Raw genomic sequence first — 27,952 nt, forward strand, 5'->3', positions numbered from 1 at the left:
TGCAACTCATGCATTTTACAGATTGGTAGCAAGGTAACTGTTTATATTCCTGAAAACAAAGAGGAGGGGATATTGAGAAATAATTTGCTCTACAATTATTAGACTAGAAGACAGGAAGTAGAGTAACACCTTGTTAACAGCAAAATTACTCACAAAACAGGAAGCTGATTCTCTTAAAACACATTAATACACCTACAGCTTTAGTCATGTCTAAGGAGATTTAATTCTTTAGAAGCAGACGTGCATATTTCAGAGGTGATAGGGGATAACATGTAAATGTCCTAAAAGCAGAAGTACTTTCTGGAAAAACTGGCTGAGTATACAAATTGGTTTCACAGGCAAACATTCAGCCTGAATAGAAACATTCAAGAAAATAAATAAAAATCCCCTTCTTCCATAACAAAGTTGTTATAGCTTTCAGAAAGTATCCAGTATCATTTATCTTTAGAAAAACTATCATCAAACTATTTTCTATTTAGAGAGTTTGCTTATATAGAAATGTCTCACGCATACAAGGCAAAATTCCCTTACTTTGCTTATGTGGAATTCCAGTTTTCTAATGTATCTCTCCACAGAGCGAATTTGCTTTTGAAGTAGGTAGGTAGGTAGAGAGAGAGAAAAAACTTGATTAGTTTTTTCAGTATTTCCTAAACAAGTCTTTAAGTAACACAGTAAGCATCATTACTTTTCCCATTTCTGCAATACTCACAGTGCTTACCTTATCAAGGTCATAGTAGAAGGCCTGAAAGACAAATAGCACAAATTGAACAGAAGATCACATCTTTGTATCAAATTAACAACATTTTTATAATTTATGATGGAACTCACCATGCATTTAATCTAAATGCACTCAATTAATGTGTACTGTTCACTACAAGGAGCCAGCCCAAAAAACTTTAGAAGCAGTCTCGTTTTCTGTGTGTGGTTGGTTTGCTTCCCTAACTCCACCACAGATGCTAGAATTGAGACAGCAGCCCTGTCACCTTTAGATGTAACAAAGACTTGGATGCGGTCACGGCACATAGGACTTTATTTTTTTGCCTATCATTTCCCAAACGAAAGGAATTCTGATGTGTGAGTTATCTTCTCATTAACACTGTTGCTGAAGGTACTTTTAGGGAGTTGCGAACAGAGCAGAATCTATATTGCTAAGATACATTTATCAGCTATTAAAAACAAAGTGTGGTCTTTCTATTTCAGACTTGAGGAAATCTAACCCTAGTAAAAAAAGGAGTGCGATTTAAATAACAAAGGTGGATGCTGAAAGAGGGAAATTTCAAGTTCAGATCTAAACATAATTTGCTCCATAAATTCCAGATTGTGATGATTTGCTGGATCTCACCTCAGTGCTTTAACTAGAAAACCCCCAAGAGTTCAAAACGTGAGAGATATCATCTATTTTTGTGCCAGCCTTTTAAAATTCACTTAGTTATTAAGATCTACATACCAATCTGGAGTTCCTTTTTGTATCTTTGTGTCGATCAGAGAGATAATCCAATTCAGCCTGATGTGCTTCTAGGTACTCACTGGAGAGAAAGAAAACCAGAAGCATTACGTTTTTCTGGTACATTCATTATGGTATCTTCTCAAATATTTTTTTCAGCAGAATGTTAAAAAAACAAATTCCTTCTCTAGAAATTTCCCTTTTCTTCTCTAGAGGGATAAATGACTTTACAGATGGATATGGACCAACAGATGAGGAAGAGCAGCTTCCATTGGTAATTATTTGTTCTCAACGCCAAGTTATTCCTAGAAGATCAGGAGACAGATATACAGAGCACCTGTAAAAGAGGCACCTAGGTCCACTAAAATCTCAGAATACTTTTTGTGAGGTAGAAAAATCTGTTCATTTGTTCAGCAAGTCTTTTCTTACAGTTATGGAGGAGTAGGTCTTCATCAACCAACCCCATCTTAAAAAAAAAAATTAATAACCTGCAGCATTAACCATTGCATTACAGAATGAAACTTACAGAAATACTCTGTATGCAAGGTAGGGCAGATATCATCCACTGTTTTAGTATGCAGAACTGAATACCACCTTTTAGAACACTACACACTCCTTCATGCAACTGTCACTTTTTCCAGAGCAGGAACTATTTTGCAAAGTGTGAAGAACTTGATGCCAGTTGGCTTCTTTACAGCTGCTTGCACGCTAAGGTTGGCCCTTAAGAATTCTTATAAGGCCTTTAACTATTTCTGCTGAGAATATCTCCTTCCAATTCTGCTTTTAACGCAATGTGTGTTCCTCTCACTTTTAAAAGGGAATTAAAGCCACTTGGTATATACTATATAAGACACAGTCACAGAGCAGTTAAAATAATATCACACTAGTCAACTACTCTTCAGGTTTGCTTTGATGCATTTGATTGTCTTACTGTTACAAGATCAGATCACCCAAGGTTCTCAATGGCGGAGCATTCAGCTGCCTGCTCATCACACTTGCCCATTAATAGCTCACTGCAGGAGCATCCAGCACTGCTGGCAGGGAAGTTTGCTTTCCTTTTAGGAGAGCTTTGTCACTTTTAGGTTAAAGCATGCGAATGCTGCCAGCTTGACGGAATGGTACCCAGATGGTTAACAGAAAAAAGTTATTTGCTACAACTATTAAGAAAGAGGCACACATAACATTCTGTACTGAAAATTCAAGTTACTCCAGCACCAAGCAGTTTTAGTCTGTATCTACTTAAAATTTGGACTTCACATTGCCATGTGATACAGTTGTTTTCCGTAGGTTACTTTAGTCAATTAGTTAGCTGCTGACTTTTGGCAGGAGTCTGATCACATGGCGCTCTCTGCAGAGCTGGGAACAAACTCTGATCCACTTTATAGTTTCTCCTCCCTAAACTGTGCTAAATTCTAAACTCTGCAAAAACATTTAATTCCATTATTTGTTTTAAACCTAAATTCTAATAAGACATCTACTGATTCTTTTATTTATTTTAGGACCAAGACTTCATAGTTCTTTATTTGGGGAAAAAAAAAGTGACACTTGAGAGCATCATGTAAGTTATTAGGGTGCTTTTCATGCTCTTAAGAAAACTATGATCAGAATTAACACAGTAGCAAAAATTCTGAGGAAAACAAAAAAATACAGGAACAAGCTTCACAGGATGCCAACAGGAAAAAGATACAAGTTTTGCAAATCCAAGGGATGTTTTTTATCTTCTAACAGCAGCCTTAGAGCATAAATGAAGTTCCTACAGTATAAAACCATGTTCACTGACATCAACTCCAATGATCTAAGATGTATATTTTCATATAGTAAGGTCTGTGGATGCAGTCTAAAGTTTTAGTCACTGGTGGAGTCAAAGATGGATACAAATTATATCATTATAATTATATATGTGGCATTATATCACCACATCTTACTACAGTCTGCAATACCAAGAATGCAAGCTCACCCATGTTTTATTCGCCATTTAAGCACTAATATCAGCATTTCAGTGATGAAACTGACAGCTTCCTCAAAGCCAGAACACCCCAAATTCACACTGCCAGCCCTCTTTGATTTCTGTTATGCCTGCTGCATACACCCATGTCTGCCAGACAGAGAGAACATACAAATTGGACCTTTTGTCCTTTTTAGTCAAATTCATACTAATGCAGCATTGTCCACGTGGTCTGAAACAGTACTAGCTTTAAAGCAATAAAATTGAAGTAAGGAGCTTAATCTTGTTCGTACTGCCATTGGAAGATGAGGTTATGCTATAGATTCGTTTCATCACCTCAAGTCAACTAGGTTTTTCATATGGATCTGCTCAGACCTATACCTTACAACAGCTCTATAATATCTTTTGTGTCATGTAATCCGCATAGAGATAACAGAAACAGCTGTTTCTGTTATAGCTCCTCCTCTAAAAGCTTTCTTCAAATTACCTCCAAAATCCAGCTGTCCTATCCCTCTTCAATTATCTTCTTTATCTTCAGGCTTTCTGCTTCCTACTCTGTATCCTCTGAAAGCCTCCCTTTCTTGAGATATCTCAGTTGCTCCAGAAAAAAATAGGCAATTTCCCAACAGAGTTTTACTTGTCACTGATTTTTTTTTTTTTTTTAAAGAAGTATAACAAACAAGGAACAAACAAAAAACATCAGAGGACCTTGAACATTTTGTTTGTGAGCAGATTGGCTGAGCACAAACGAAACTGTCTTCCAAAATTTCAAACCAGTGCCTAGAAAAGTTATTATGTAAATTTAGGTATGACAAATGGAGACAGAGAACAACATGATATACAGAGTTAAGCAGCATGACTTGGTATGACAAGTTACAGTATTTAAGAGTCCTTACTTAAGTCCTTTCTTCAAAGCTTCAAAAATTTTCTTCACCTGCAGTGGTTTTGGATCCCAGATGACTGCCCCTTTCTGCAGTGAAGAATAAGCCTTAGGGGATTTCAATGACATTCTTGATCTTACTGAGCTTCTGCTGAGAGACTTTCTGTAGGAAAAGAAAGGAAATAAGGAAGAGATGAAAAATGCACCACCTGGAAGAAAAGAGATATCTACCCTACAGTTAGTTTCCAGCCTACAAGTTATATATGCCCCATCCCACATAGCTTTATTGAAAAGAATAAGGCTCTTGATACAGCAAGAACACTTTCACAGATAATATTAGAAAATTAATGCACAGCGTCAAATACCCAATGCAGACAAGGCACAAATTCTTTCGTGACTCCAACAGAACTAAGAAATGGCTGCTAGAAGCAGACTTAAGGAAGAGCCCTCAGGCAAATAAACCGTAAACAATCACATTGTCATCATTTCTCCAAGCCTTGCTTGGCAGTAGCTAAGTCTCTAATTCCACACACACATTCACACTGGCTGTTGAGCTAACTACAGAAACAGTCACGTAAGTCATGCTGCAGGACAGGATCACCCTCATTCTGTCTCTCATCTGCAATCCAGTAAAGTAAGGCAACAAACCTTTGCTAACAACTACAAACCAGAAGTAGATTTCAGGAGAATTCTACTCTCCAGCTACCAGTAAACTCTAGAGAAATACCTAAAAATTTACATTTCTAAACATTCCCTTGGGCACAAGTACAGAGTAGAACAAACACACATGATTAGCCTTAAAACATTACCAAGAGACTAGATAAGCTATTATCTTTTGGACTGACAAAGCTAACATAAAAAAACCTTTAGAGTTCTTTGCCAACCTTCATCAACCACTGAAAAGATCATTTAGACCCCCAACATATTATAGGAAAGCCTACTGCCAAGCTCAGGTTACATACAAGATATAATTATCAAAGTGTTTTTTCCAGTATCTAACACCTCACTTACTTTAAAAAGCAGCTGCAAAAACAAAATTAAATATCATCTCTAACAGAAGTCCCATACATAGGGCTATTTTCACTAACCTGAGGAATTACAACACTCTATCTATATTCTCTTTCAAAGTCTCAATTAGTTTTATCCAGCTTTGTTAATACTCCCCGAAAGCCAAGCTTCTAAAATAACACTGACTTAAAGAAGGTTCCTATTCCATGAAGCTGAGACAACTGGTTGCATTCAGAGAAGCTTTCCACCTTCTCTATTATTTCCATCCTAAATTCAGTTCACCTGGGAAAATGGCGAACTCAAATAGACTTAATAATTATCCACTGGTTGCCGTAAGGTGTAGGCATGTGACTCAGAGCCTAATGAGATTATCAAGCTGGGTGATGGAACAATTATCCTGGTGCTCAGTTTCTGCTTTTCTTTTAACATCTAATCTGCTACCACAGATCACTAGATATTTAGTTTCTTCACCCCAATGATTATATTAAGTGACTTTTTTTTTTTTTTTTTTAAATGATGGCTTAATGTAAAGCGTTGATCAATGAAATCATTTTGAGCTTAGGTTACCTATACCAAGAACATAAATGCTAAATTAAAAAATCACGATACCACTGTGGGTTTTTTTCCCTCTAAAATAACAAATCTTTGAGTATTTCATGCAAAGCGAGAGGCTTTCAATAGGAATAACACTGGAAGTAACAGTCCAGCCACTAACAACAGTTAAAACCACCTCCTGGAATGATCACTAATTAAAATTCCTTTATGCAAAGAAGAAAATAGCATCCATATTCATATTTTAGATAAGTATTCTAAATGGCAAGGTACCATACAGAACATAATTCTGTCTTTTGAAATTAAAAAGCCCAAATTACTCTTGTTTTTGTTTGTCTGGGGGGATGAAAGGCTTTGGTGTTTACCTTCAGAGTTTTGGGCTGCGAAGCCTAAATTTAGGAAACCACCTTCCTTCAGTTTCAAGTATTGCATGTGTATGGGAACTGCTGAGTCACGGCCTGAACCTCTGATGGATCACCTGAGGCGAGCACTGAGTCAGCCCTGGGAGCACAGCTGAAGGCAATTCACCTGTGCTGCTGGAAGGGGTGGAGCCTGGCTGCACTCCTCCTAGACCTATTGAAGAGCTGCTGCCAGTGGGGAAGGATCTCTGCTGGAGTTTTGTAGGTGAGCCCAGCATAAGGATAAGCCTTCCATTTATTCTCTTTTGTTATCATTGTCCACTTTGCCTAACTCTCTTGATTTTATTGTGATTGTAACGTCTTGATGTCCATTGATTATACAGCATGTAAACAATAAATAGGGATGGACTGTGATTTAAAACTTACTTTTCTCCAGTATCTTCTGGGTGACGTAGCCAATAGGTATTACTCAGGATACTGATGTTTAGAATCCTATTTTCATACATTGAATAGAAATGTTGAATATAGCTAGCTTGGGATTTTAAGGACAGCACTTAAAGGTGGCTGCTGTGTTACTGCTTTCCCTTGTGAGCTTAGTAATGTATCAGATTTCCTATTTTATAGGTAACAGTAATAACATTTCCTGTGGAGACCACGGCGAAGAAAAATTAAACAGTGTGTCTGATTGAGAGCCTCAGAAAGTTGCTAAACAAATACAAAAGTACATTTAGCATCTGTTTAAGAATCCACGTGGACCTGATTTGTGTGTCACTCTTTGAATAAACCTTGCATTGGGCCCCTGCAGTCTCCTGCTGTGTTTTGCAACATTGTTTGAGAGAGAATTAAGTTAAGAGAGGGTAATTCTAAGACTTACCACGTTGGAGAAGGCTCCACGTTTGCCAGGTTATGATTGAGTAGCTAGTACAAAGATCTCTCTTAATATCATGATTCCTGAACAAAACTGTTTGACTAAACACTTAAATAACAAAAAGGAATATAAGAAAAAATATATGATACATAGAAAAATATATAGGCATTTGGCTAGAAAACCACTGCAGCTAGAAATAACAGATTTATCTTAAGGGATAAAGACGTTTTTCTGTTTTGAGCATTCTTAGACTTTCTTTATTGGAGAAACAGCTGTACCCCTTTCCTGGTAGATCCTTTCCCTGCTGCAATTCCAACAATGTACTTGAGCTCAAGTCTGTTTATGTAATTTATTACCAGTGCTTCTTCAAGATCATTGGTGTAATTTCAGATGTTTAATTCTTGCTGAGTGTAGGACTATTTTCCAGCTTCCACAACAAATTAATTTACTCCAATACAAAGACTTCTTGATCATATCGCAGTCATGCTGGAATTCCATTTCTGCACATATCTTGTACCTTACTATGATATGTTTACCTAAAAGTTAATGTTGTCTTTTGGTTCTTTGAAAACATATTTTACTAAACAAGTCCAGAATTTTAGTGATATACACCTCGATTTTTTTTTTTTTTAGTACTCTAATACTTTTAGAGGCACACTTTCCAATAACTCTATGATACCTAGAAATAATTTACTTTGTTTTTACTCCAGTGCGCACTGGCAGCCAGAGATGATACTACTTTGAATTCGTATATCACATCTTCAAAAAGCATTCCACAGGCTATACAAATAAATTAGGGATCACTAAATGCAGAAGAACAAGAAGAACACTTCTAGAGCGAAAAAAAGCTGGATAGTCATCTGCATAAAGCAATGCTACACAACTACATAAGATAAGCAAAAAGGGAAAAACAGTGCTGGATGGTTTAGCAGTTACTGTGTTGGACTGAAAACCGAAAGATTGGATAGCAACCTTGGTTATACTGTTGACCTGTCACTGACAGTAGTGAATTTGCAGTAGCCTTCTTGACCTCTCTGTCTTCCACCCTTGCTCTTGTTTGTGGCATTGCCAGAAAGCAGTCCCTCCTCTTGTGTTTTGCTACTCTGCTTAAATAACTCCAGGAGAGTTTTAGTCAAGCTCAATTACATATTTTGGCAGGATTCACCATTAATATCTATCTTTTCAAAGGTCTATGAGATTTTTAATTACCATAGCTATACTGAACACTTTCCATTTTATCAGAACACTGGTATTAGCCAGAACATATCCTTTATTATAAGGGTCATTAGAACAGGCCTGAAGGAAAAATGTCTCCTACTAGAGTACTAATACTAATTCTTGAGCACACTGAGATCCCAAGAACTAATTTCTGGAAATTAGAAAACTGGTTTTTTAAAATGACACAGGTAAATAATATTAATTTTAGTATCAGACCTACTTCAGCATTTGCAAGTGAGGTCATCTCTGCAATCATATCCACTTTTGAGCTCCAGTGAAGTGGAGGTCAGTAATTACAACAGTCTCTGTAGCACCTTCCAGACTGATTTTTTTTTCTTTTTTTTTCTTTTTTTTTTTTTAAGAAATGGATGCTATCTAGTTTCTGATACATAACTTCTCTCACAGATCAGAAATCCAGCCATCTCTAAATTATAGTGTGTACAGTAGTAAGATAATACAATGTGAAGTGTAACAGTTAACACTGATCATGACAAGAGTCAATAGTTTTAAATAAAAAATGAAGGAATGACTCCTATGTACAGACGTTTTGTGTTGAAAAATACATTCCTAGTATGTAATATTTATTGTCTGGTGGGTCAGGTACTTTTTTGATTGTTTTACTTACGCTAATTTTCTGCTCTGCACAGTGCTGAATCCAGTGAAGGAACAACTCCTACTGATACCACCTCCATCACCAGAAGAGACGAATGTGAGTTTGACCGACATGACCCCAATCAGTAAGTCTGCTGGATTCTGAAATAAACAGAAAAATAAATGAGTTGAAATCTTGGCAGTTCAGGCTTACACCTGTGCTGTTGCAAGTGCTGAGCTGCAAGAAAGTGGAAAGCCAGAAAAAATGCAGATTAAATAGAAAAAAAAACCACTTGTCTGCTATACACGTTTCCTCTGTTGCCACGCACAGAATCAAAGAATCACCACGATTGGAAAAGACCTCCAGGACCATCAACTCCTACCTAGCACCAATACTTCCTCACTAAACCACGTCCCTTAGCACAACCCATGTATTTCCACATCGGTTTGAATGCCAGAAGAATACTCAAGCTCTCAGCTTGGTTAGGTCCAAAAAGTAGTACCTTACATCTGTGCAGAGCCACACTCAAGTCTGGCAGAACCGGCTTGAGTGTGGTACTTAAGCCCAGAGCTGAAGTCTGGTTTCAACAGTAAATTTCTTTTTTGTGCTGCTCCTCCAGCAAGATCTCCTTCAGATTGCCGTTTTCTGTTTTCCATCAGTCAAACTCTTGCTTTCTGGAGAATTGTGCTCTTTGCCACATGTCAATAGAATCCAAGTTACAATGTAAGTAACAGACATATTCCTCAAAGCAGCTGCAGAAAATCACTCAGACAGTTAATATACAGAAGAATTCCTTTCCTTCTCCCCTCAAGCTGGTGTAATGTAAACACCACAACTAGCAGCTTTGGTTTTAATGAGGCCAAAATGGGGGCCAAACCCTAATTTCCTCTCTTAGTTCGTGCTTCTGACTCACAAAAAACGTGAAATTATTGAGAATTCTTAACTGATTAAAAGAAAATATGATATAAATTTGCATAGAGAAGAACAAACTCCTACAGAGAGCTCTAAATGCAGACGCTCCATGGAAAAGTTTTTCCTCTATTACAAATGAGCTTCAAAGATTAGTGAGATCACCCAATCTATCAATGTAGATACTGGAAAGGAGCACCTCCACTAAACCCAATGTCCCTACATTATCCCAGCAGCATAAGTACAGCTATCATAAAATCACAGAACAGAATTCAGACTAGAAGCCACAAAGTGCCAGGATAAGACTTTTCTTGGCGAGCAATCTCACTCAATATTCTTCCAGACTGCATATAAAGAACTGAACAGTTGAACAAGACTATCCAAGAGGGATGAAATTTCAGCGCTTTGCTGAATCTGGGCTAGTCTACAGGTACACAGAGAATTACTGTAAGTTACTATGCTTTAGGTATCCTTATACAACAAAGTAGTAATTAAAGTTGTCATGAGTTTTTGTTAGTAGTGAGAATTGATTAGTTCTTTCAAAGCCACTCATGGCTACAAGCTGAGGTCAAAGACTCCTATTTCATTGCCTGTCCTACAAGTTCTGACAAGCTCATGAATAAATCCATGGGAAAAAAAAAGAAAAAAACATTTTAGAACAAGATATGAGAGTGACAAATTTGAGGCAAACAGCTATGTGCTTTGCAAGCTACCTAGTTTGTTAAACAGAAGAAAAATGCTGGGGATAGCTAGTGGTTTTATATGTCAGGGCGCTGAAGCTCACAGAACTCCACAGCTTCAGCAGCATCAACAGAAATCTGTTACACACGCAAATATAGGTGCACATTAATCACATTTTTATCAATCTCTTCAGGCCCCTTGTCTTGAAATGATGCCTCTTTAACACCCCTAAACAGACAGCATACTCGCGTCACATCAGATTTGATGTTTCAAAATATTTTCCATTCTTTCCTCTAGTTTTCAGACGCTTCTGTCTGCAGTTATCCCATCAACAGGATTGTTACATTGAAAAAAAATTCTGCAACTTACTGAAAAATGTCATTGCACAATGAGCTGTTAAAGGAAGGAATGGAAGGAATAGCCTTAGAGTTACTCACCACGTCCCTCCTGAAGGCTGAGAGATTTCCAGGAACAATCCCTCAGCTCCCTGACCTGGGAAGTTTATTTCGTGAGTAAATGGGAAGGAGGAAATGCAGGAAAAGCATGTGTGATCTTACAAGATTCCTAAAGCCTTTGTCAAATGAGACTGGAAGCTTTTCAAATAAATATATATGAAACAAACTAAAACAGAGAGAACCTTAATGGGGAATGGGAAATGGAAAATGAATTTTTAAAAAGTACTCCTGAAATAAAAATGCGTGGCACTGAATTGTAGATGTGAAGAGGTGAGTTTGAAATGTACAGACTCAAACCTCAGTTGGTGAAAGAAATAAATTGCTTAAACTGCCTAGATTTGCCACGTGTTTTAATAAACCAAATACAATTTCTGACACGCTCATCAGTAAAAGAGAGGAAAGATGAATTGGATCTCACTTATGCATAACCATAAGCACTTACAAATACTGGTAGGTTGTTTTTTCAACAGCACAGTGTTCAGTGCTCCAGGTCACTTACTGTGTCATGCCCAGCTGCCATGGACAGCTACCCTCAAATACAGTTCTCAAGCACATTTTCACAGTTCCTTTAAGAATGAGAGAATCTGAATAATGTTAGGAAAGCACCCTTAAAGGGATTATCTCTCTTACCTTTGAATAATGCTGATAAAGTCAAATACCTCATGGTATTCACCTGCATATACAATATTGGTAGTAACCTAGGAATGTAACAGCTCATTTCATACACAGGATCTGACAAGAAGGCTATAAGAAGGATGTCATGGCAACATTTTAATAGTAAGAGAGATTTACAAATGCAATTGTTTAAACATGGGTTTGCTAGCCAGAGTATCTGTACAGAAGTGCTGAGCTATGTTACAACTGCTGTGAGAAACAGCATCTGGACATGTCTCAAATTCAACTGTCCCCTTAGGCTAAGAATAAATCAGATAAGGACACCCCACGCACTGTTTCCACAAAGCCAAGTCTCTGTCTTCAAAGGTGTAATCTCTGCTCCATAGGTCAATGTCTTCAAAACTCTTAAATACCAGGATTATACCCTGGGGAGCAGAGGTACTTCCTCACTCTTAATCTTCCCGAAAAGCACAGAATGTGAATACAGTAGCATGAGGCTGGCATATGTGGAGCATGAAAACAAATGTCCAAAATGAAGGAGTTTACTGCCAGAGGCAATAGAACAACAGAACAAACAACTGGAATAAAACAGAGCATCTTCAGAAAGTCTTACAATGTTTCTGAATCCTAAACAGACGTATGAACTGCTACGTACTCAAATATATTAATACTTGCAACATTGTGAGATTGAGATTTTCAAGTCTTAGAACACAGGTTTGTAATATAAATCAAGAGGTTTTTTGTAAAATTAAGGGAGTATGCTTATCTGTACTTCATATTTCAGTAACTTGCCATGTCCCAATAGACTATTAGCATCTCACCCTCACTATGACCAATTATTCAGACATACAGGGATAAATGTTTGAGTTTTTATGTGCAGCAATGAGTCCGCTCAATCTGCATGTTCTCCTCAGTTAGCACTAGGGGATTACTTAGGCCAAAGGGCTTTCATCTTCTACAGAACAAAAATTGGTGTCTGTGTTTGTGGTTAAACTTATCCTACCCTAGTCACATACTTAATTGTTTTAGGGCACAATGGCTTCAACAGTTTTATGTGGAAAACATGACTCACTGACTTACTGCAAATACTTCTGCTTGTGTTTTGCACTTTAAACTAGTAGCCGTGACTTTCTTTTAGAGGTTCTCTTGAACTTGGTAAACTACTGCTAGAGTAAAGTATTCATACTTTCTTAATGTTGGATTCTTTCCATTTGAGAATGACCTTTCGGTTAAGAGACACACTTCTTTCTAGTTGTGCATCTGCAAAAAACTGTACCAGACTTCTGTTTCTTTCAGCTAACTGTGGAAACTTGCATCACACCAACAGCCTGGGCAACAAGTAGCTCTGTATTTCATTAGGATGTTGGTACCCATTGTTCACTGGCTTCAACAAGCAGCAGCTCACAGACTCACAGACCAAAAACCACATAGAAATCAAGTAAATTATTAGTTACTATAGAAAACACCGCAGAACAAGACTATTTAACTCTAATGATCAATGTGATTTTAAGAACCCATTTGTGATTCTGGAAACATGTTGTGATCATGACAATTTGCCTGATGTCACTTCATGCTAACATTTTCCTTTATTATTGCTCTTATTTTTGTACATAATTTTGTTTGAAAAGTTACATTAGCTGTACTTGGGAGGATGAAAGAGCCATTCTATCTTCTTGTAAACTGAGTTTATTTAATTTTGCACATAAAAAACGTATTTTCACAACATAACCCTCTTCTCAGGAAAATCCTCACATTGGAGGGATGCTAACTACAACGTCTTTTTAGTGCAGGGTTTTAGAAAATTCAATTCTCCCCCACGACAACCATACAAATTTGCTGGTTTTGGTTCTATAACATTTCTCCCAAACCTCAGTTTTCACTGTATATAACTAATACAAGATGAACATCTAAAGACTTTGGAAACATACAATATTGTCAAACTATTTGAACGAAGTCTGAGGGATGTTTGGACTGAGCCACTGAAGCTTCTTCCTGTGATTTCAATGTACCTTGGAGCAGGCTGGAAATTTCTAGATCTCAGCACTTACTTTCCATCAGTGGAGATCCAAACAACCAGTCTTTAAAGTTAATGAAACTCCTGCGATGTTGCAGTGTCACAAGTCTGCCCTAATTACTCTAAACTTATACGTAATGAAGACTGTCAGAACAAAGAATGAAGTGACCGTCCTGCGTACAGCACAGTGTTGAATTCAGTGGGAAAATAAACACTGTATTTAATCTTTGCTCTCAAGCATTCTTTAGGAAAACCACTGACCTCAGTGGCAATATCTATTTGCTAGAAAAACATTCCAAATTTATGATTAAAACCCCTTAACTTTTAAGCATTTTTGTGCAGTTATCACACAAACATTCTATTTATACTGTTCTTGGCAGAACTAAGAAAAATTTCTCAGGCTATTTTTCTAGAGATTAACAGACACTTGATTTAGAGAGACCAAAGTGCCTTAGATGCTACATCTCAATGCAGCTATTCTAATTCAGCTTTAAACATAAACAGGGACCCGTTCTTCAGATACATCCTTTCCATGAAAATTTGCAGTGCAATGTGAATAGGCTTTATGTAACCCACTGCAACACAGAAATTCTGATTTCTGGATATCATTCATCTGAAACTGGCATCTGGCACCAACACATACAACCTGTAACTAGGCCACCATATAGGGCAACTACAAATAACAGAAAACCTATGCTTGATATTTTATCAAATTTATACGGTAGAACAGATAATGGTGACAGAGAGAAGTAGCTGCCTGCAATGAGCTTTTGAATATTGTTCCCCTGGTACATGTATTGTCCATTTCTGAACCACAAAGAACTAAATTTTGCCTTTTCTTTGCAATTTTCCTGCTCATCTCCTTCTCCACTCTGGTTCCTCTAATGAGAAGAAAACACAGTAGACGGCTGAGCTTGCTCAAGTTCTTTGCTGAAAAATGCAATCCACGCAGGAAACCCTCTTGGTGCTGTGAAGTCCACTGGATTTAGCTGTATAGATCCACAAGCAATCATTCTTCTACCATATTCACCAGACATTTCTGCGCTTTTAAGGCTGAGCAATATGAGCAATTACAAAGCAGCTTTGCAGCAAATGGAAGATTTTGCTTCTCTACATACCTGCACAAGCATTCCACAGTTTTTTGGCCTAAACACATCTAACTCAGATTGTTAGACAGGCCCCTTTCTTTGCACCACACTTCCATGTGTCTGATAGTATTTTCAACATCCCAAACGATTTGGGAATATAACTCCAATCTCAGTAATAATTTAGGATCCTAAGATCTAGTTACATTGATTTTTAATAATAAGTATTATATTACTATTTCACATTATTCAGAAAGATAGGGCCTTGAGGTATTACTCATTTAGGTACTTCTGAAAATATTATTTTTTTCTGGGCAGATTCAATTCTTAAGTATGTATTTAAATACTACATTTCTGACATAGTTTCCTCCTAGCTATATTCAAGCCATAAAGCCAAAATCAGATAAACAACTTTGATCCAAGTTACTGCTTTAGTCATTAGGCCTTTCTACAGCTTTATGCCAGCTTCTGGAAATGAAGTTTGCCATACAGCAATAAATTTAAATATCATAAGCAGTTACCTCAGAGAGCTTGAGTTAGGCTCAGAGAGCCTAAGACAGCTTCTCCTGTGCTGGAAGTAGTGTCTCTGTTGTAGCACTTCCAGTATAGCTCTTTGAACACAGGACTCAACTTTCAGGTCCAAGATGACCTGTTTTTCAAGCCTGCAATCCAATATGTTACTGTATTTCCAATTACTTTTCATCTAAGCATACAGACCCAAGTTCTAATCTCAGTGACAGTGGTGCACAACCAGAGGAGATCAATCAGTCATTTATTCCAGACTTCTGCTAGAATCTGGGCAGCAAAAGTTGGCCCATATTCAGTTAATGACCTGGAAACTATTTTTCAAGGCAAAATTTTGCAGTCAATTTTGTAACTCCCTCTAGTGGCAGCAGATATCAAACAAATGAGGCACAATAGAGACCTAGGGCACATACTGCACACTGCCTGTAATAAGAGAAGGATCAGAGACTGCACATAGCCAGAATCCCCGTTTATCTCCTTTGCCAGTATGTGGCACGTTCATGTAGCCACATGCAGTTTCCCCACATTTTGCAGACATCACCGTTCTTCTGGTTGCTGTGAGTACTTCTGCACTAAGTTTTGCTTTCCTCTTCAGGGAAAGGCACAGAACAATCCACTCATTATCAGCTGATTTATGAGCACAGGGTTTGCTCCTAGCTTCTCTGGTTTCAATTTCAAACCTGATGACAAACTTGCAACTTGAATCAGAGATTGAGGAATGTGGCAGGCTCCACACGCTAGTCTGACTTGCAGCTTTTTCGGCATTGGCAGAATTTGACTCTGCAGTGAGCTACATTCTAATGAATACTTAAAAACAAATTCCTAACAATAGAAGAAGCAGATGGCTTTGGGAGAGAGCAATTTACAAGCGATGAAGTGGCTCTTCCATTTCTGACAAAGAAAAATTTGCCCAGCAGCAAGACACTGAATCCTACATTCTGTCTTTGGGAAGTCCCTCCTTCTTAATTAAAACCACCAAGGAAAATTCTTCTGTAAGATATTTCTCATTCTCCCAGCTTTCCCCAAACTATGCCTTAATATATGTACAGATAGACTTTCTGTACGTGATCCTGTTTTCATCCACCAGCAAATGCAGGAGCCTGCTAAAAGGCAATTTCCAAGTCAATTATGAAATAAGAAATATCCCTTATCACAGCCTTAGGGTTGCAGAAAACCCCAGATCTAAGCTTCAGCAGAATCCACTACAATGTGTGTGTATATATATACATATATATATATATATATATATACATTCTGTCTATTACTCCAAGAAGGGTATATTAACCAAAACAGATGATAATCTTCCACTAATAGTGCAATGTGATGTTCTACAGGGTGTGGGATGTCTTCTGATACCTTCAAAAACTGAAGGCTATGAATCAGACTGTAGTGGTATGTCCTGGGACATGCTTCTGAAGTAGGACAAACCATTTGTCATTGTGCCATCTGATCACAAAACTGTCTTTTTATTAGAGGGAATGGCCTCGAGTTGTGCCAGGGGAGATTCAGGTTGGATGTGAGGAAATGCTTTTTCCCCAGAGCAGTCAGGTGCTGGAAAGGGCTGTCCAGGGAGTGGTGGAGTCACCGAGGTGTCCAAGAAACGGGTAGATGTTGTACTGAGGGATGTGATTTAGCGAGAAATATTCGTGACAGCTGTACAGTTGGACTGGGTGATCTTAGAGGACTTTTCCAGTCCTGGTGATTCTATGAATTAAGCCATCAACTTTCTACTGCAACAACGTTTTATTCCCGCAGGTATTATTAAGACAGTATTGTACCACAGAAATAATGAAGTTGCTAAGTTAGGACCAGAATCTCAAAGAATACTGGAAAAAGAAGCAGAATACAAAACAGGGAAATAGTTGCTCGGAAAGAGATAGAAGTTGTATTTTAAAGTGAAGTAGTTTCTTTAATGCTAAGTAGGCATAGACTTGCTTTCTTCAAAGTCAGTAGTTCCAAAAATGATTAGTGAATCTTGGTTCCTATTTTAAGATAATTGAAAAGGGTGATTTTTAGAAAGGGACATCAAAATTCTGACAATGTTTCTCATCAGCTAACAGCTGAATTTTCAGAAATAATTTGGCATATTTCAACATTTTATCTAGGATGAATTTCTTCAGTATCTTCTAACACAGGCTTGTACTCATATTTTCTAACAAATTAGGGAAGGTATCATAGCATACCAACACTGTGTTCTGTGCCAAAGTTCCCTTTCTGTAGACACTCCAATGCCATGTGCGTTTCCTTTTGGAAAAAAAAAAAAAAATCAACCTCCTAGTTTATGTTTATATATCTGTACTTTCCCCTTCATTTCCTACCAATTCCTAATACATACGCTCTGACATTCATGGCCCACGTTTTTTTAATGCTATTATTCTCTGCTTTTATTTGGTTTGAGTTTGCTCTTAATGAGGTGAACTTTGCACAGCCCAACTCCAGCTCCTATAAAATCTGTCATAAATGGCCAGATTTAGCGATTTTGTACAGAGAAAAAAAAAAGCGTACATACCACACAGCTGTACTTGGAAACAGATGTTTTACTCCCTTTAAAGTGAACTAATGAGGGCGGGGATATGGAACAGATAGGACAGGAACATTTCTGCCTAGATTTTGAATTTGAAATTTTGGAAACGGTGCAGAAAAGAATGGTGGGGGAGAAGGGTGGTAAATCCACTGACAAAATCTGCACAGCTGCGCTGACATCAAGGCTCTCTCCAGTGTCAGTTCCATCCAGCAGCTCAAGAGAGTATCCCATAAAGTGAAGGCCAGATCTTCATTTGATGTCAACTGCCGTAACTTTATTGAAATTGATCTATTTATAGAAGTTCAGGATCTGGTCCTCTGTGTCCTTGCATTCAGCAAGAGTAAGAATCTCTAAATCACATTTTTCAAGGCTTCTGTAAAACAGAAGGGAGATCAGATCAGATGCTCCAAAAACCACAGCTTCTGATGAACATTTGGTGAAAGTGAATAATTTTTAAACTGACTTGGCCCACCGGTGTGGCCTTAAAATATGGAATCGTATGCTGCTAGTTCAGAAACATTTTTAGCACCTCCACCTAAACTTGCTCCTAAAGACACATTCAGAGAATGAAGAAACTTGTGATCATGATTCAGCTCCATTGGAGAGATGCATCAGTTCTGATTTTGTATAAAAAGATGCATCAGGTTTCCCCTCTGATTCCTAGCCTAAACTTAAAAAAGAAAAGAAAAAATTCTTGATTTGTCTTCATATGTTGTTCATCAGTCTGCTCACTTATAGCACAGATCAGACGCACAGCAGCAAGAAAGAATCATCTGCTGTATAAGGCTGTGTGAGACACGGTCATTGCATGTAGAGCAATGTGGGCTTAGTGGGGCCCTTCCTCCCCTGGGGACTACGGTAATATAAATTATTAATAGTAAAAATAAACATTGGCTAGCTTGAACTTCTCTTCATTCTCCTAGATCTTCTTTTTGTAATGGAATTAGCTAAATAAAGCCCACTTGAAAGAATGTTTCATTGCAAACTATCCAAACAAAACAAAATTGAGATAATTGGTTCTTAAACATTAAACACTCCAAAGTAGATTGCTTTGGAAGCAGCCAACAAAGCAATGTATATTAGGATACATATGGTAAATTGAATAGTTAATCAAAACGCAGCCTAAACGAGATTACATTTACTTTTAAACAGATCTTCAAGTTTTGTCAGTCTGATTCTGCCTGGAAGATACTTTTGGATGAACAGAATTGCAACAATATACTTTCCAAACTCATAAATCAAAAGAGTTAAACTCACAGACTCACTTCTGGACATAGTTTGACTTTGAAAGATCTAGATCATCTATGCTGTAAAACCTACTACCCCTTAAACCTATTCTAGTCTAAAAATGTTATCTTAGCAAAGACTACTGTTTCAAGTGCTTATTCTAAAACATTTACTTTCCTGAAAGTTGCATAGGGAGAGCTGACATAAGGAGTTCTGACAAAAGATCTCTGAAGGAGTGTGGTGATGCCTTCCACCAGAACAACTGATTACGGAGTTCACATCTGCCTTGGCCTCCACAAACTTCCTTTCTTCAGCCCTGTGATTTTGTTACTGCTATTAAATTCTAATATTTCAGTCAGCAAATACAGAGTGTCTGTTTTGGTACGTGAAGTCTCCCTTTTGTTACCCCTTAGAATAGTTAATGCACTTGCTACGTATTTCTTAAAAGTATTCCTAGCAAGACAAGAAAACGATCTCTCTCACGACAGTAAAATTTGGAAAAACAAACGAACAAACAAACAAAACAACAACAAAACAAGAAAACCAACCAAAAACAAACAAACAAACAAACAAAATCTAATTTAGAAAGTAGCAAAAAGTAGAAGAATGGTAACCAAAATCACAGAGTAAAAAGGATTTTAAAAACTAACGTACAGTAGAAGAATTTTTCTTTGGAGGTCTGCCGTGTGCATGAAAACAGACTAGTGGTAAAGCACTGAAAGTGCAGTTCTGAATGAGCCACATGTTTACCTTCTCACTTATCAATAACTGACATTAACAAGACTTCTGCCAGAGATAATACATTCCTGGAAGCGACGGGCTCTTCACAGTCATCGAGCATAAGCTGCTCACTGGAAAAGATAGACATTACTTGAAGTGCTAAGCAGAAGTTGCTCAGTAGCAGAAACAGCTGAGTTGAAACCATGCTTAGTCCAAATGCTAACCCAACGTTAAGGTCCCTTGAACTGTTGTGAATACCATCAACAAATGTGACAAGAGTCACTTGTGAAAATGAGTTTTGTTTGTGCACCAAAAGAAAATATCAATCAGACCTCTGTCTCAAACTTCTTCACAGACCATGAACTCCAGCCTTTGCTCCCCGAGGACTCAAAGCTTTTCTTATAACTAGCAGTCACAGCTGCATAGGGGTTCATATCCCACAGTTTTCCTTAGATCTTGGACTGCTTTACTCTGCATCTACGCTGAAGTATGACAACAAAATTCCCACAGAAGAGATAAGTGAGAACTTCTGACAGTTTATTTCTTCTTCTACCCCAAAAGATGCAGGCAAAAGAAGTATTCTAGATGATTATTTTGCTAGTGGAGCTAAATCTTTTTGAATTTTATATTTCAGCATTTCTTTCAGCACTCATAGCTATGCCAGAACCTCCATAACACAAGTTTTCTATAGAGCTTCTCCAGAATACTTAGCTGTGTAATAACTCCAGAATAGTTTTGATAGGTATTAGTAGACTGTAGATAATGTAAATAATAGAGTACAGCTACATTATCAGCACCTCACTCTATCAAAATATTGGTATTATTTACTACTAAGATGCTTCTTGAAGGAACAAAACAATCCAGCAAGGCTGTACTTTCTATAAGCACCCTTTATACTTACACTATCTAAATTTACTGTGCACTCTAACAGCTTCTATACACACATCTTCTGCTAAATCAGCCATGTTGACCAATGAGAAAAAGATGGGAGGTGTCAAATCAATTCACTGTACATACTGATCCTTAATTCATCAGCTCCTACTGTCTTAAAAGAATGAGGTCAAAAAACAGTCACTTTCAGAACATGGTATGCAGGAAAATGACAGTAGGTTTGTGTTTAGTTACAGTTCACAGAGCTGCAAAGAGATCTAAAACAAAGACTGATGGCCAAATGCATAGTTTATGTTCATGCAGCTATCGTTTCACTGACAATCCAAGAAGCTGTAGTGATGGATGAGATGACAATCAAATAGCTTTACATTTCAGGAGAGCACACAGGCAAAACAGTTAAATACCACAGTATTGCTATGAGTCCAGTGACATTAAGCCACATGTGCACTGACCCGACCTTTAGCATCAGGTAGGCATCATTTGTGGAAGACAGTGATCACACACCTTGCCAAATGAAACCGATACGATGGCAGCAGCATCCAGAAAGCTGAAAAGCACCACAGCAACAAGCCTTTCTGCTAATGAAGAACCATGCCAGGCTGACAGAACAGTGTGGCCCTGGGGTGTTCTTCTATCTTCTTATATCCCCCAGCAGCTTTCCATCAGTTGCAGTATGACCCTCCAAAAATCAGTACACGGATCATTGATCTTATGAACTCAAATTTGTGTTCCTCGACAAAACCATCAAGAATGTACAGCCAGAGACTGTATTGGCAGAAAATCACTTGGGCACTCCTCAAAATTCACAAACAGCCATTCAGATACAAAATGCACATACTGACAAGCAACCCCAGCAACATAAAAATCCAGATCCAGAATTAAATCCAGACACACAGCAGCAATGACACGATACATTTGATATAATAGACAAAAAGCACTATGTTCCAAATGATTTGGTTTCCTCAAGAAAGATATTTTACAATAAGCTACAGGCATAGTGCATTGTAAAGATAATCTGACAATTCTAGGTTACAGTATACTTGCTTACTGCTTTATATTAATCTAGAAATGGAGACAAATTCACAAGCAGTGTAGAAAAAGATTCACCACATATTACTGCAGATCTGGAGATCGAAGTCAGTGTGGGTAGAAAGTATGTTTGGACCAGAGATTTTTCCAGAAGACGCAGTATATGCTCTTTTCCAAAGCTCTTTCAGAGCACACATACCTTAGACTTGCATTATTGTTCTTGAAGAACTCATGCTCAAACAATTTTAAGATACTTTGGGCTGCTACTCATTTGTTTTGCAGTTCTGATGTTTGTTTGCATTGATTTTCTAAGGTTATTTAAATTCTTCATTTGTTAACAAATGATGTTGGCAGCAGAACACACTGGAATGCGAACACTCCAGAAAAAAAAGGGAGGGACAACTCAGCCCCAGTGGAATTAGGAATAAGATCCAATGACTCCCAACAGGGTTTCACAAGGGATAGCTCTATTGTTTCCTTCAGTGGGAGTTGTGGATCAAAGCAGCATTTCCCATCAGCCTACATACAGGACTCTCACAAAAGGTGCCAGTTCCTTCAATATTGCTCTGTGGGCTCACATTACAGACACTGAATAACAAAAATATAATTACAGGTTTTCATATAAGTGTGTGCATGTACAAAAAGCATGAAATAAAGCACACAGTAAGGCTCAGTTAGGATATGTCAACACAGAAAACATATAATGATGTTAGAGCTGTTATGTTACTGATGGAATTAAACATGATCCATCCACATCAACTGCTTTTTTTTTTTTAAATCTTCCATTGTGAAAAAGAAAAAAACACAATAGATAATATAGCTAAGTAACTGTGAACATTCACAAATGGGGAAAAGCCTGTGAATTATCTGTATAAAACAGGCACCAGCCACATCTTCACACAGATTTTAAAAAATGTAATTGCTCTGTCAGGTACGTACGCATTTAGAACTGTGTGTCGGATCTGTGAGAACGATGGCCTACTGCTTTAACTTCACACATCTCATCAAGCAAAATCCTTCCTCATAATCTGGAGAAATGCTCTAAACCCTTCCTGCAAAATTTCAGTTATGGGGACGTAAACTCTGCAGAAATTCAGTGGAAATTCAGTGCACAGAAAAACTGTATGTTATTTTCATCATATTTTGCCTGCACTAATAGAAACATAAACCTGTTCATGCTAGCTCTAACACAGCAAACACTGTGACCCTGAAGCACGCTGGGGGCTCTCTGTTTCCTCCCTATTTGGTTATCTGTTGAGTCCTAGCACTGGAGGATGACTTTTTTCCTCTTCCCAAATGTGGCAATTTACACAGAGGTTATGTAAGTGCAAAGAATTACAGAAAAAATGTAAGTGGAAAGTACATATTTTTAAAATGCACTTGAATAACTCAAATGTGGCTGAACTGACATTATTCAGACTTTCCAGTCTTATTCAGTACTGGATTGAAACCAAGCACAAGACATTTCAGGCCCAAAGGACATTTTAAAGAAAACTCTAAGTACCTATATTTCATGTTTACAGTATCTGTCTGGGAAATCTCTGCTACCTAAAGACAGACTTACTTATCTCCTCACAGAATCAAACAGAAGGGATGTAAACTAATTACAGAGAAGCCTGGATCAGCTTGGAAGCACCAGGACTGAATCAGCCCCAAAGAACACCCAAAAGAGAAACCTGGATTCAAATGTCTGTATTCTTCCAGCAAAATATAGATGCAGATTCAGATCCAAATTTTACATTGAAAGTTCACTTCTAACCTGTGCAGACACTATCTCTAGGCCCAGTTCTGCATTCCTTCCACACCCAAAACTGGAGTTCAGCCTGAATAAGGAATGCCAGAGAGAAGTGAATTTCTTATCTTTGCGGCAGATCTCGTTTGGCCATTGAGTGCCTGTGAACCTGCCAAAACTCAAATGTGTGACAATGCTGAATAGTTCAGTTCCAAGACTGATTAGGTTTTGTAAGATTTCTCTTCCAGGACACTTAAAATAAGGTGGAACTTTTTCATAAGCATACCTAACTGTTCGTACCTCCTGCATATGCTGAGAGGTTCCAATACTTCTGCTTACAAGCAATTTTCAACAATGGAAAAGATCCTAGATTTGTATAAAGAATGAGGAACAAAGGAAATAAGTTACATATTTCCAAAACTGGGGAACATTTAAAAGTACGGTTATACAAAATGCAACAGAACAATGTAAAATAAGATTTTAAAAAATTAAATTTCACAGAGAGCAAGTAACAAATGAATAAATAAATAATATAAGAGGGTACCTCGGCCCAGCAGTCCCTGCTTATCATTCTTCAAAATCACAGGGTGGCATTGTGCACAAAGGTGCAAGTAGGTTTTTTTCCCCCCTAAAATGTTGAACTGAATAGAAATTATGTTTTCAGGCACCGAGTATGTGAAGATACGTTGGTTTAAAACAATCTGCTTTTAGGGAGCATAAACTGATAACAGAAATTGAAAACCTGGAATAAGTGGATAAAAATTGCTAAGTCCAAAACCAACCTATATGTCTCTCTTGTACTAGCAGAGGTGTCATCTTATGATCAGAACTAAACCAAGGATTCTGAGCACCTGCTGCCATCAGAGGCTGGCCGACAGTTTTAGCATGACTTTGTATCAGTGTAATTTTGGATTGTCACCAGCCAGTGACCTTCCAAATGCCATTCTGGCCAATAACATTTTGGTTAACTCAACTCTGTCTGTTCCTTTTTGCTCAGTTCTTCGGCCAAGATCAAGCGTGCATATTAAACTAATATTAAATCCACTATCTTATATAAAATGTCTATTTCTCTTCCAATCTAGTCTCACTGTTCATTTCATCCAAACGGCATAATTATGAGCCCCTCTAAGCCATTTCTCACTCTCCAGCTTTTGTGTAACTTTCTATACCCAGAGGCTCTGTTCTGTCCCGGTGCACTGTAACTCTACATCATCTCTCTTTCAGCTCTTGAGAGAGAGATACATTAAAATCCTAACTTTCCCCTCCCGGTAGACTGACTTCCTTTTTAGCTATAATGGTACTCCACCTTTCAGGTTCTTTATAAGGAAGGATGTTGCAAAGGAATATTAGGAAGGAATTAGCTGCAGAAGAGTGTAAAACGATATTGGCGGATCTGCTATTTACATGGTCCCAGGCCCCTGCCTGGACTGCTCCTAAGGGAGCAACCCAGGGCTGCAGTGAACACTGCAGAGCAACTTCGCTGCTGTTTTTCATCTTGACAGAAGGAAATCATCTCGTCTTAATACTGCCCCTTAGGGAACGCCATTGCATAATACGCTGCTGGCCTATATTTCCCTGTTCTTGGCTCCAGGCTCTTACCAGAAACGCCACTCCTTCACTTCAGTTTCTGACTCTATTACAGAGTACTGCACAGACACACAGGATAGACACAAAGGAGCTGCCAACTCACGGATGCCTTTTTATTCCTCTAAACAGTATCCAGAACCTAACTAGAGGAAAATTTTAACAAGCTCATTGCTCACTACCACACCGCAAATGCTGCATCTCTGAAAAGTTTCTCTCCAGACCTGAGGCCCGAAGTGAGCCTGGTCTGCCCCTCTGTAAGATCTCCTCCCTGTTTTGGCACTATTACATGTAGCACTTATGTCATCCACTCCACAGAAATCAGGGCAGCCGCATGGAAGTGGGCAACTGCATGAGAAATGAACAGAAGCGAGAAGCTTGGAATATTCATGTTCCATTAGACACCACATCCTTCTTAGACAACTCCATTCAGCACAAAATGTTCCCTCAGATACATGTTGCATTGTTTACTGTCCCTACAAATGATCTTTCTATGCTTTTGTTTTTTGTTTTAATTAAAGCCTTTCCAAAAAGAATACGCAATGTCTCTCATTAAAAGGTGTAGCCCCCATATGACAGCTGTTCATGGTTAGTGACAGATTAAGTCTTGTTACCAATAAAGGAGATGACAGAACCAAGAGTTTTGAGCACTGGTGCTGTACTGTGTCTCTGGTTCAAGCTTCCATGTTCAAGAAACATATAATGTTATTTTTCTAAGTTCTTTCAAGTTTTTCTGCTTGATGAACAAGTCAATTTCCATATGGCCCAACTTACTTGAAATTTATTAAAAGAGGAAACTAAACTCTGTCTGAAGCAAACTGTAACTGAGCCATGACCCAAAATTTAAATACATATTTAGGAGCAAGTAAAATACAACTAGCCTATATGACACCTACAAAGCACAGAGGAGATGGAGTAAACGTTGTGCTGCTGCTTCTACTCTTCCATCTGCTCCAGACAGGCAATGACCTACGAAGGAGTTGCCGGGTGTTTCCCCCTGGATAAAATGCTTCCGCATCTCCTAGCGCCTATGCAGCCCCCGCAGGAACGCCAGCATCCCAGCAGCCCGCAAACTCCCGGGGAGCCTTCCCCACCCCTCTGCAGCGAAGGCACCCCTCTCGTCCCGCAGCTCTCACCGGTGCGGTGCCAGTCGCCCCGCGGCTCTCGAACGCCGCCCCTCTGCCGCCGCCACGCCGCTCCCCGATACCTCTCACCGCCGGGGCCGGGCCGGAGTTTCGCCGGGACGCAGCGAGCCGAGCCGCTGCCTCCCTCTCTCCTCCCGGAGCCGGCTCTCCGGGCTCAGCTCCGCAGAGCTCCCGGCCAGCTGCTGACTACCCGTCCCCTCTGCAGTCCCGCAGCGCTGCGGCGGCCGTGGGGGACGTGGAAAGGCCGCGCCGCCGGGAGGGCCCCGATAGCCGCCGCTTATCGCCGCCGTCCACCACCCAGCTGCGCTCCGCTTCCAGGAAGCCGAGGCTCCGCGGCGGCTGTTGGCTGCCGGACGCCGATCGCCCCGTCCCGCTCGCTGCCTCCCTCCCTCCCTCCGATCCCCCTCATGCTGGCAGGGGGGCTGGGAAAGTGCGGCGAGGCTCCGGCACATGCCGAGCTCGCGGTCCGGCTCGGACCCTCCGCTATTAAGCAGGGCGCACCCGCAGCGCCCCCTGCTTCGCGCAGCGCCGTGCTGCGGGCCGGCTCCGCACGCCGGCCATCCGCCCCTGCCCGCGCTCGGCCGGCTCCGACCTTCTCGCCCTTTCGCTTCTCAGACATTTCCTCCCTTCTCATTTTTCCCAGTCATTGCTCACTCTTCCTCTTCCTTACTCTCTGAGCCTGTGTCCTCCTATTACCCTCATCTGTCTTTCCCAATCACCAATTTTCAGCTTCCCACTGCCTTTCCCCATTCTATCCATACTGGTGATCGGAGCATGGTTGGACTGGGTGATCCAGTGGGTCTTTTCTAACCTTGGAGATTCTATGATTCTATCCTCCAAACACGTGCAACATGTTCTTTCGAATCCCTGTTGACCAAACCCCTCTGACCCTTCCCGCTGTACTCACCACTGACCTTGCTGCCTCTTCCTCAGACAGGCACTGCTCCTCAAGGACAAGCTCCCTCTTGCTGGCTTGCTGGTCACCTTCCAGATAAACCTGGCAAAAAGATGTGAATTGGTGGTGTAGAAAGCAGCAGCACCACTGAGATCCTCTGAGGTTCCTCGCCTCACCATATGAGTCCACCCAAGTCACTCCTCTTTGCTTTTGAACAATGTCTCACCAGGCCTTTTGTAAACACCAAACTCAAACGTGTTCCTGCCTTGGGCATGGCACCTGAGGTTATGGTGTGTCTCATCCATCTGCCGTTCTCCCCCGTGTTTTTTAGCATCATTTCCCTATAGAGTTAGCAAGCTGACTGACACAGCACAGCAAGCGAGGCAGTGCCTCTGAAGAAAATGAACTGGCCATACAGATGTTAGACATGCTCTCAGGAGAACTTCATTACTAGTAGGGTTTGCTTTCCTTCTGATCATTCAGCAATATCTAGGGCATACACGAGACTTTTCCATCCTGTATTGGGAGGATAAAACAGAAACTAATGATCTCAAAGCACGAGGTGACCACAAAATAACTCTTTAGGGCAAAGCAAATGCTTTTACAATACCTTATAAAACTGTTTACAGGCAAGTCTTGAAAACAGAAGATATCTCACACAGCTGAAAACGTTTTTAAGAAGGTGAATGAGAGGATTAATACTCATGAAGGTGAGAACAATAGGAGACAAAAACAGATGTGCTGATGGAATTAGCACACAACTCAATTTCTTTGGGTTTTAGATGTCTTACAAAGACCAGCACTGATGTTCTAGCAACAGTGAATTTCATATCTCATCAGCTAAGAGCTTGCTTAGTGGAAAAAAGATGACATCAAAGGCACTGTTCCCAGCAAGACAAACTGCATGGGGATGTAAATACATGGACCTGGATATGCAAACACATTGCATTCCTAATAATTGTAACCCTACTCACTGTTCTCTTGTTTTTTTCCTGGTATTATGGGCTTCTACGACAATCACACTGTTTGAAGAAGCACGCCCTTGGCAAACACAA

The 27,952-nt window shown here is 39.3% G+C and overlaps 1 protein-coding gene across 5 annotated transcripts in view; it reads right to left on the reverse strand.

The window, feature by feature from the left end:
- Positions 1 to 26,998, reverse strand: part of RIPOR3 (RIPOR family member 3) — a 46,940-nt gene extending 19,942 nt beyond the window's left edge. The window contains exons 1-7 of one of the 5 annotated variants that reach the window (XM_042834323.1): positions 19,556 to 20,203; positions 17,334 to 18,047; positions 8,900 to 9,027; positions 4,286 to 4,432; positions 1,448 to 1,526; positions 719 to 742; positions 532 to 585 (exon numbers count right to left, since the gene is read on the reverse strand). In XM_042834323.1, coding sequence (XP_042690257.1) covers positions 532 to 585; positions 719 to 742; positions 1,448 to 1,526; positions 4,286 to 4,432; positions 8,900 to 9,000 — 405 coding nt within the window. In that variant the 5' untranslated portion in view covers positions 9,001 to 9,027; positions 17,334 to 18,047; positions 19,556 to 20,203. Of the gene's footprint in view, positions 1 to 531; positions 586 to 718; positions 743 to 1,447; positions 1,527 to 4,285; positions 4,433 to 8,899; positions 9,028 to 17,333; positions 18,048 to 19,555; positions 20,204 to 25,753; positions 25,813 to 25,993; positions 26,071 to 26,909 lie in introns of those variants that run through there. The other 4 variants (XM_042834325.1, XM_042834322.1, XM_042834324.1 and 1 more) reach the window with 4 other exon arrangements.
- Between the last annotated feature and the right edge of the window lie 954 nt (positions 26,999 to 27,952).

The sequence above is a fragment of the Centrocercus urophasianus genome, unplaced genomic scaffold (assembly GCF_019232065.1).
Source record: "Centrocercus urophasianus isolate 14NV4802_14NV808 unplaced genomic scaffold, USGS_Curo_1.0 seq_46, whole genome shotgun sequence".
In the NCBI taxonomy this organism is placed as follows: domain Eukaryota; kingdom Metazoa; phylum Chordata; class Aves; order Galliformes; family Phasianidae; genus Centrocercus; species Centrocercus urophasianus.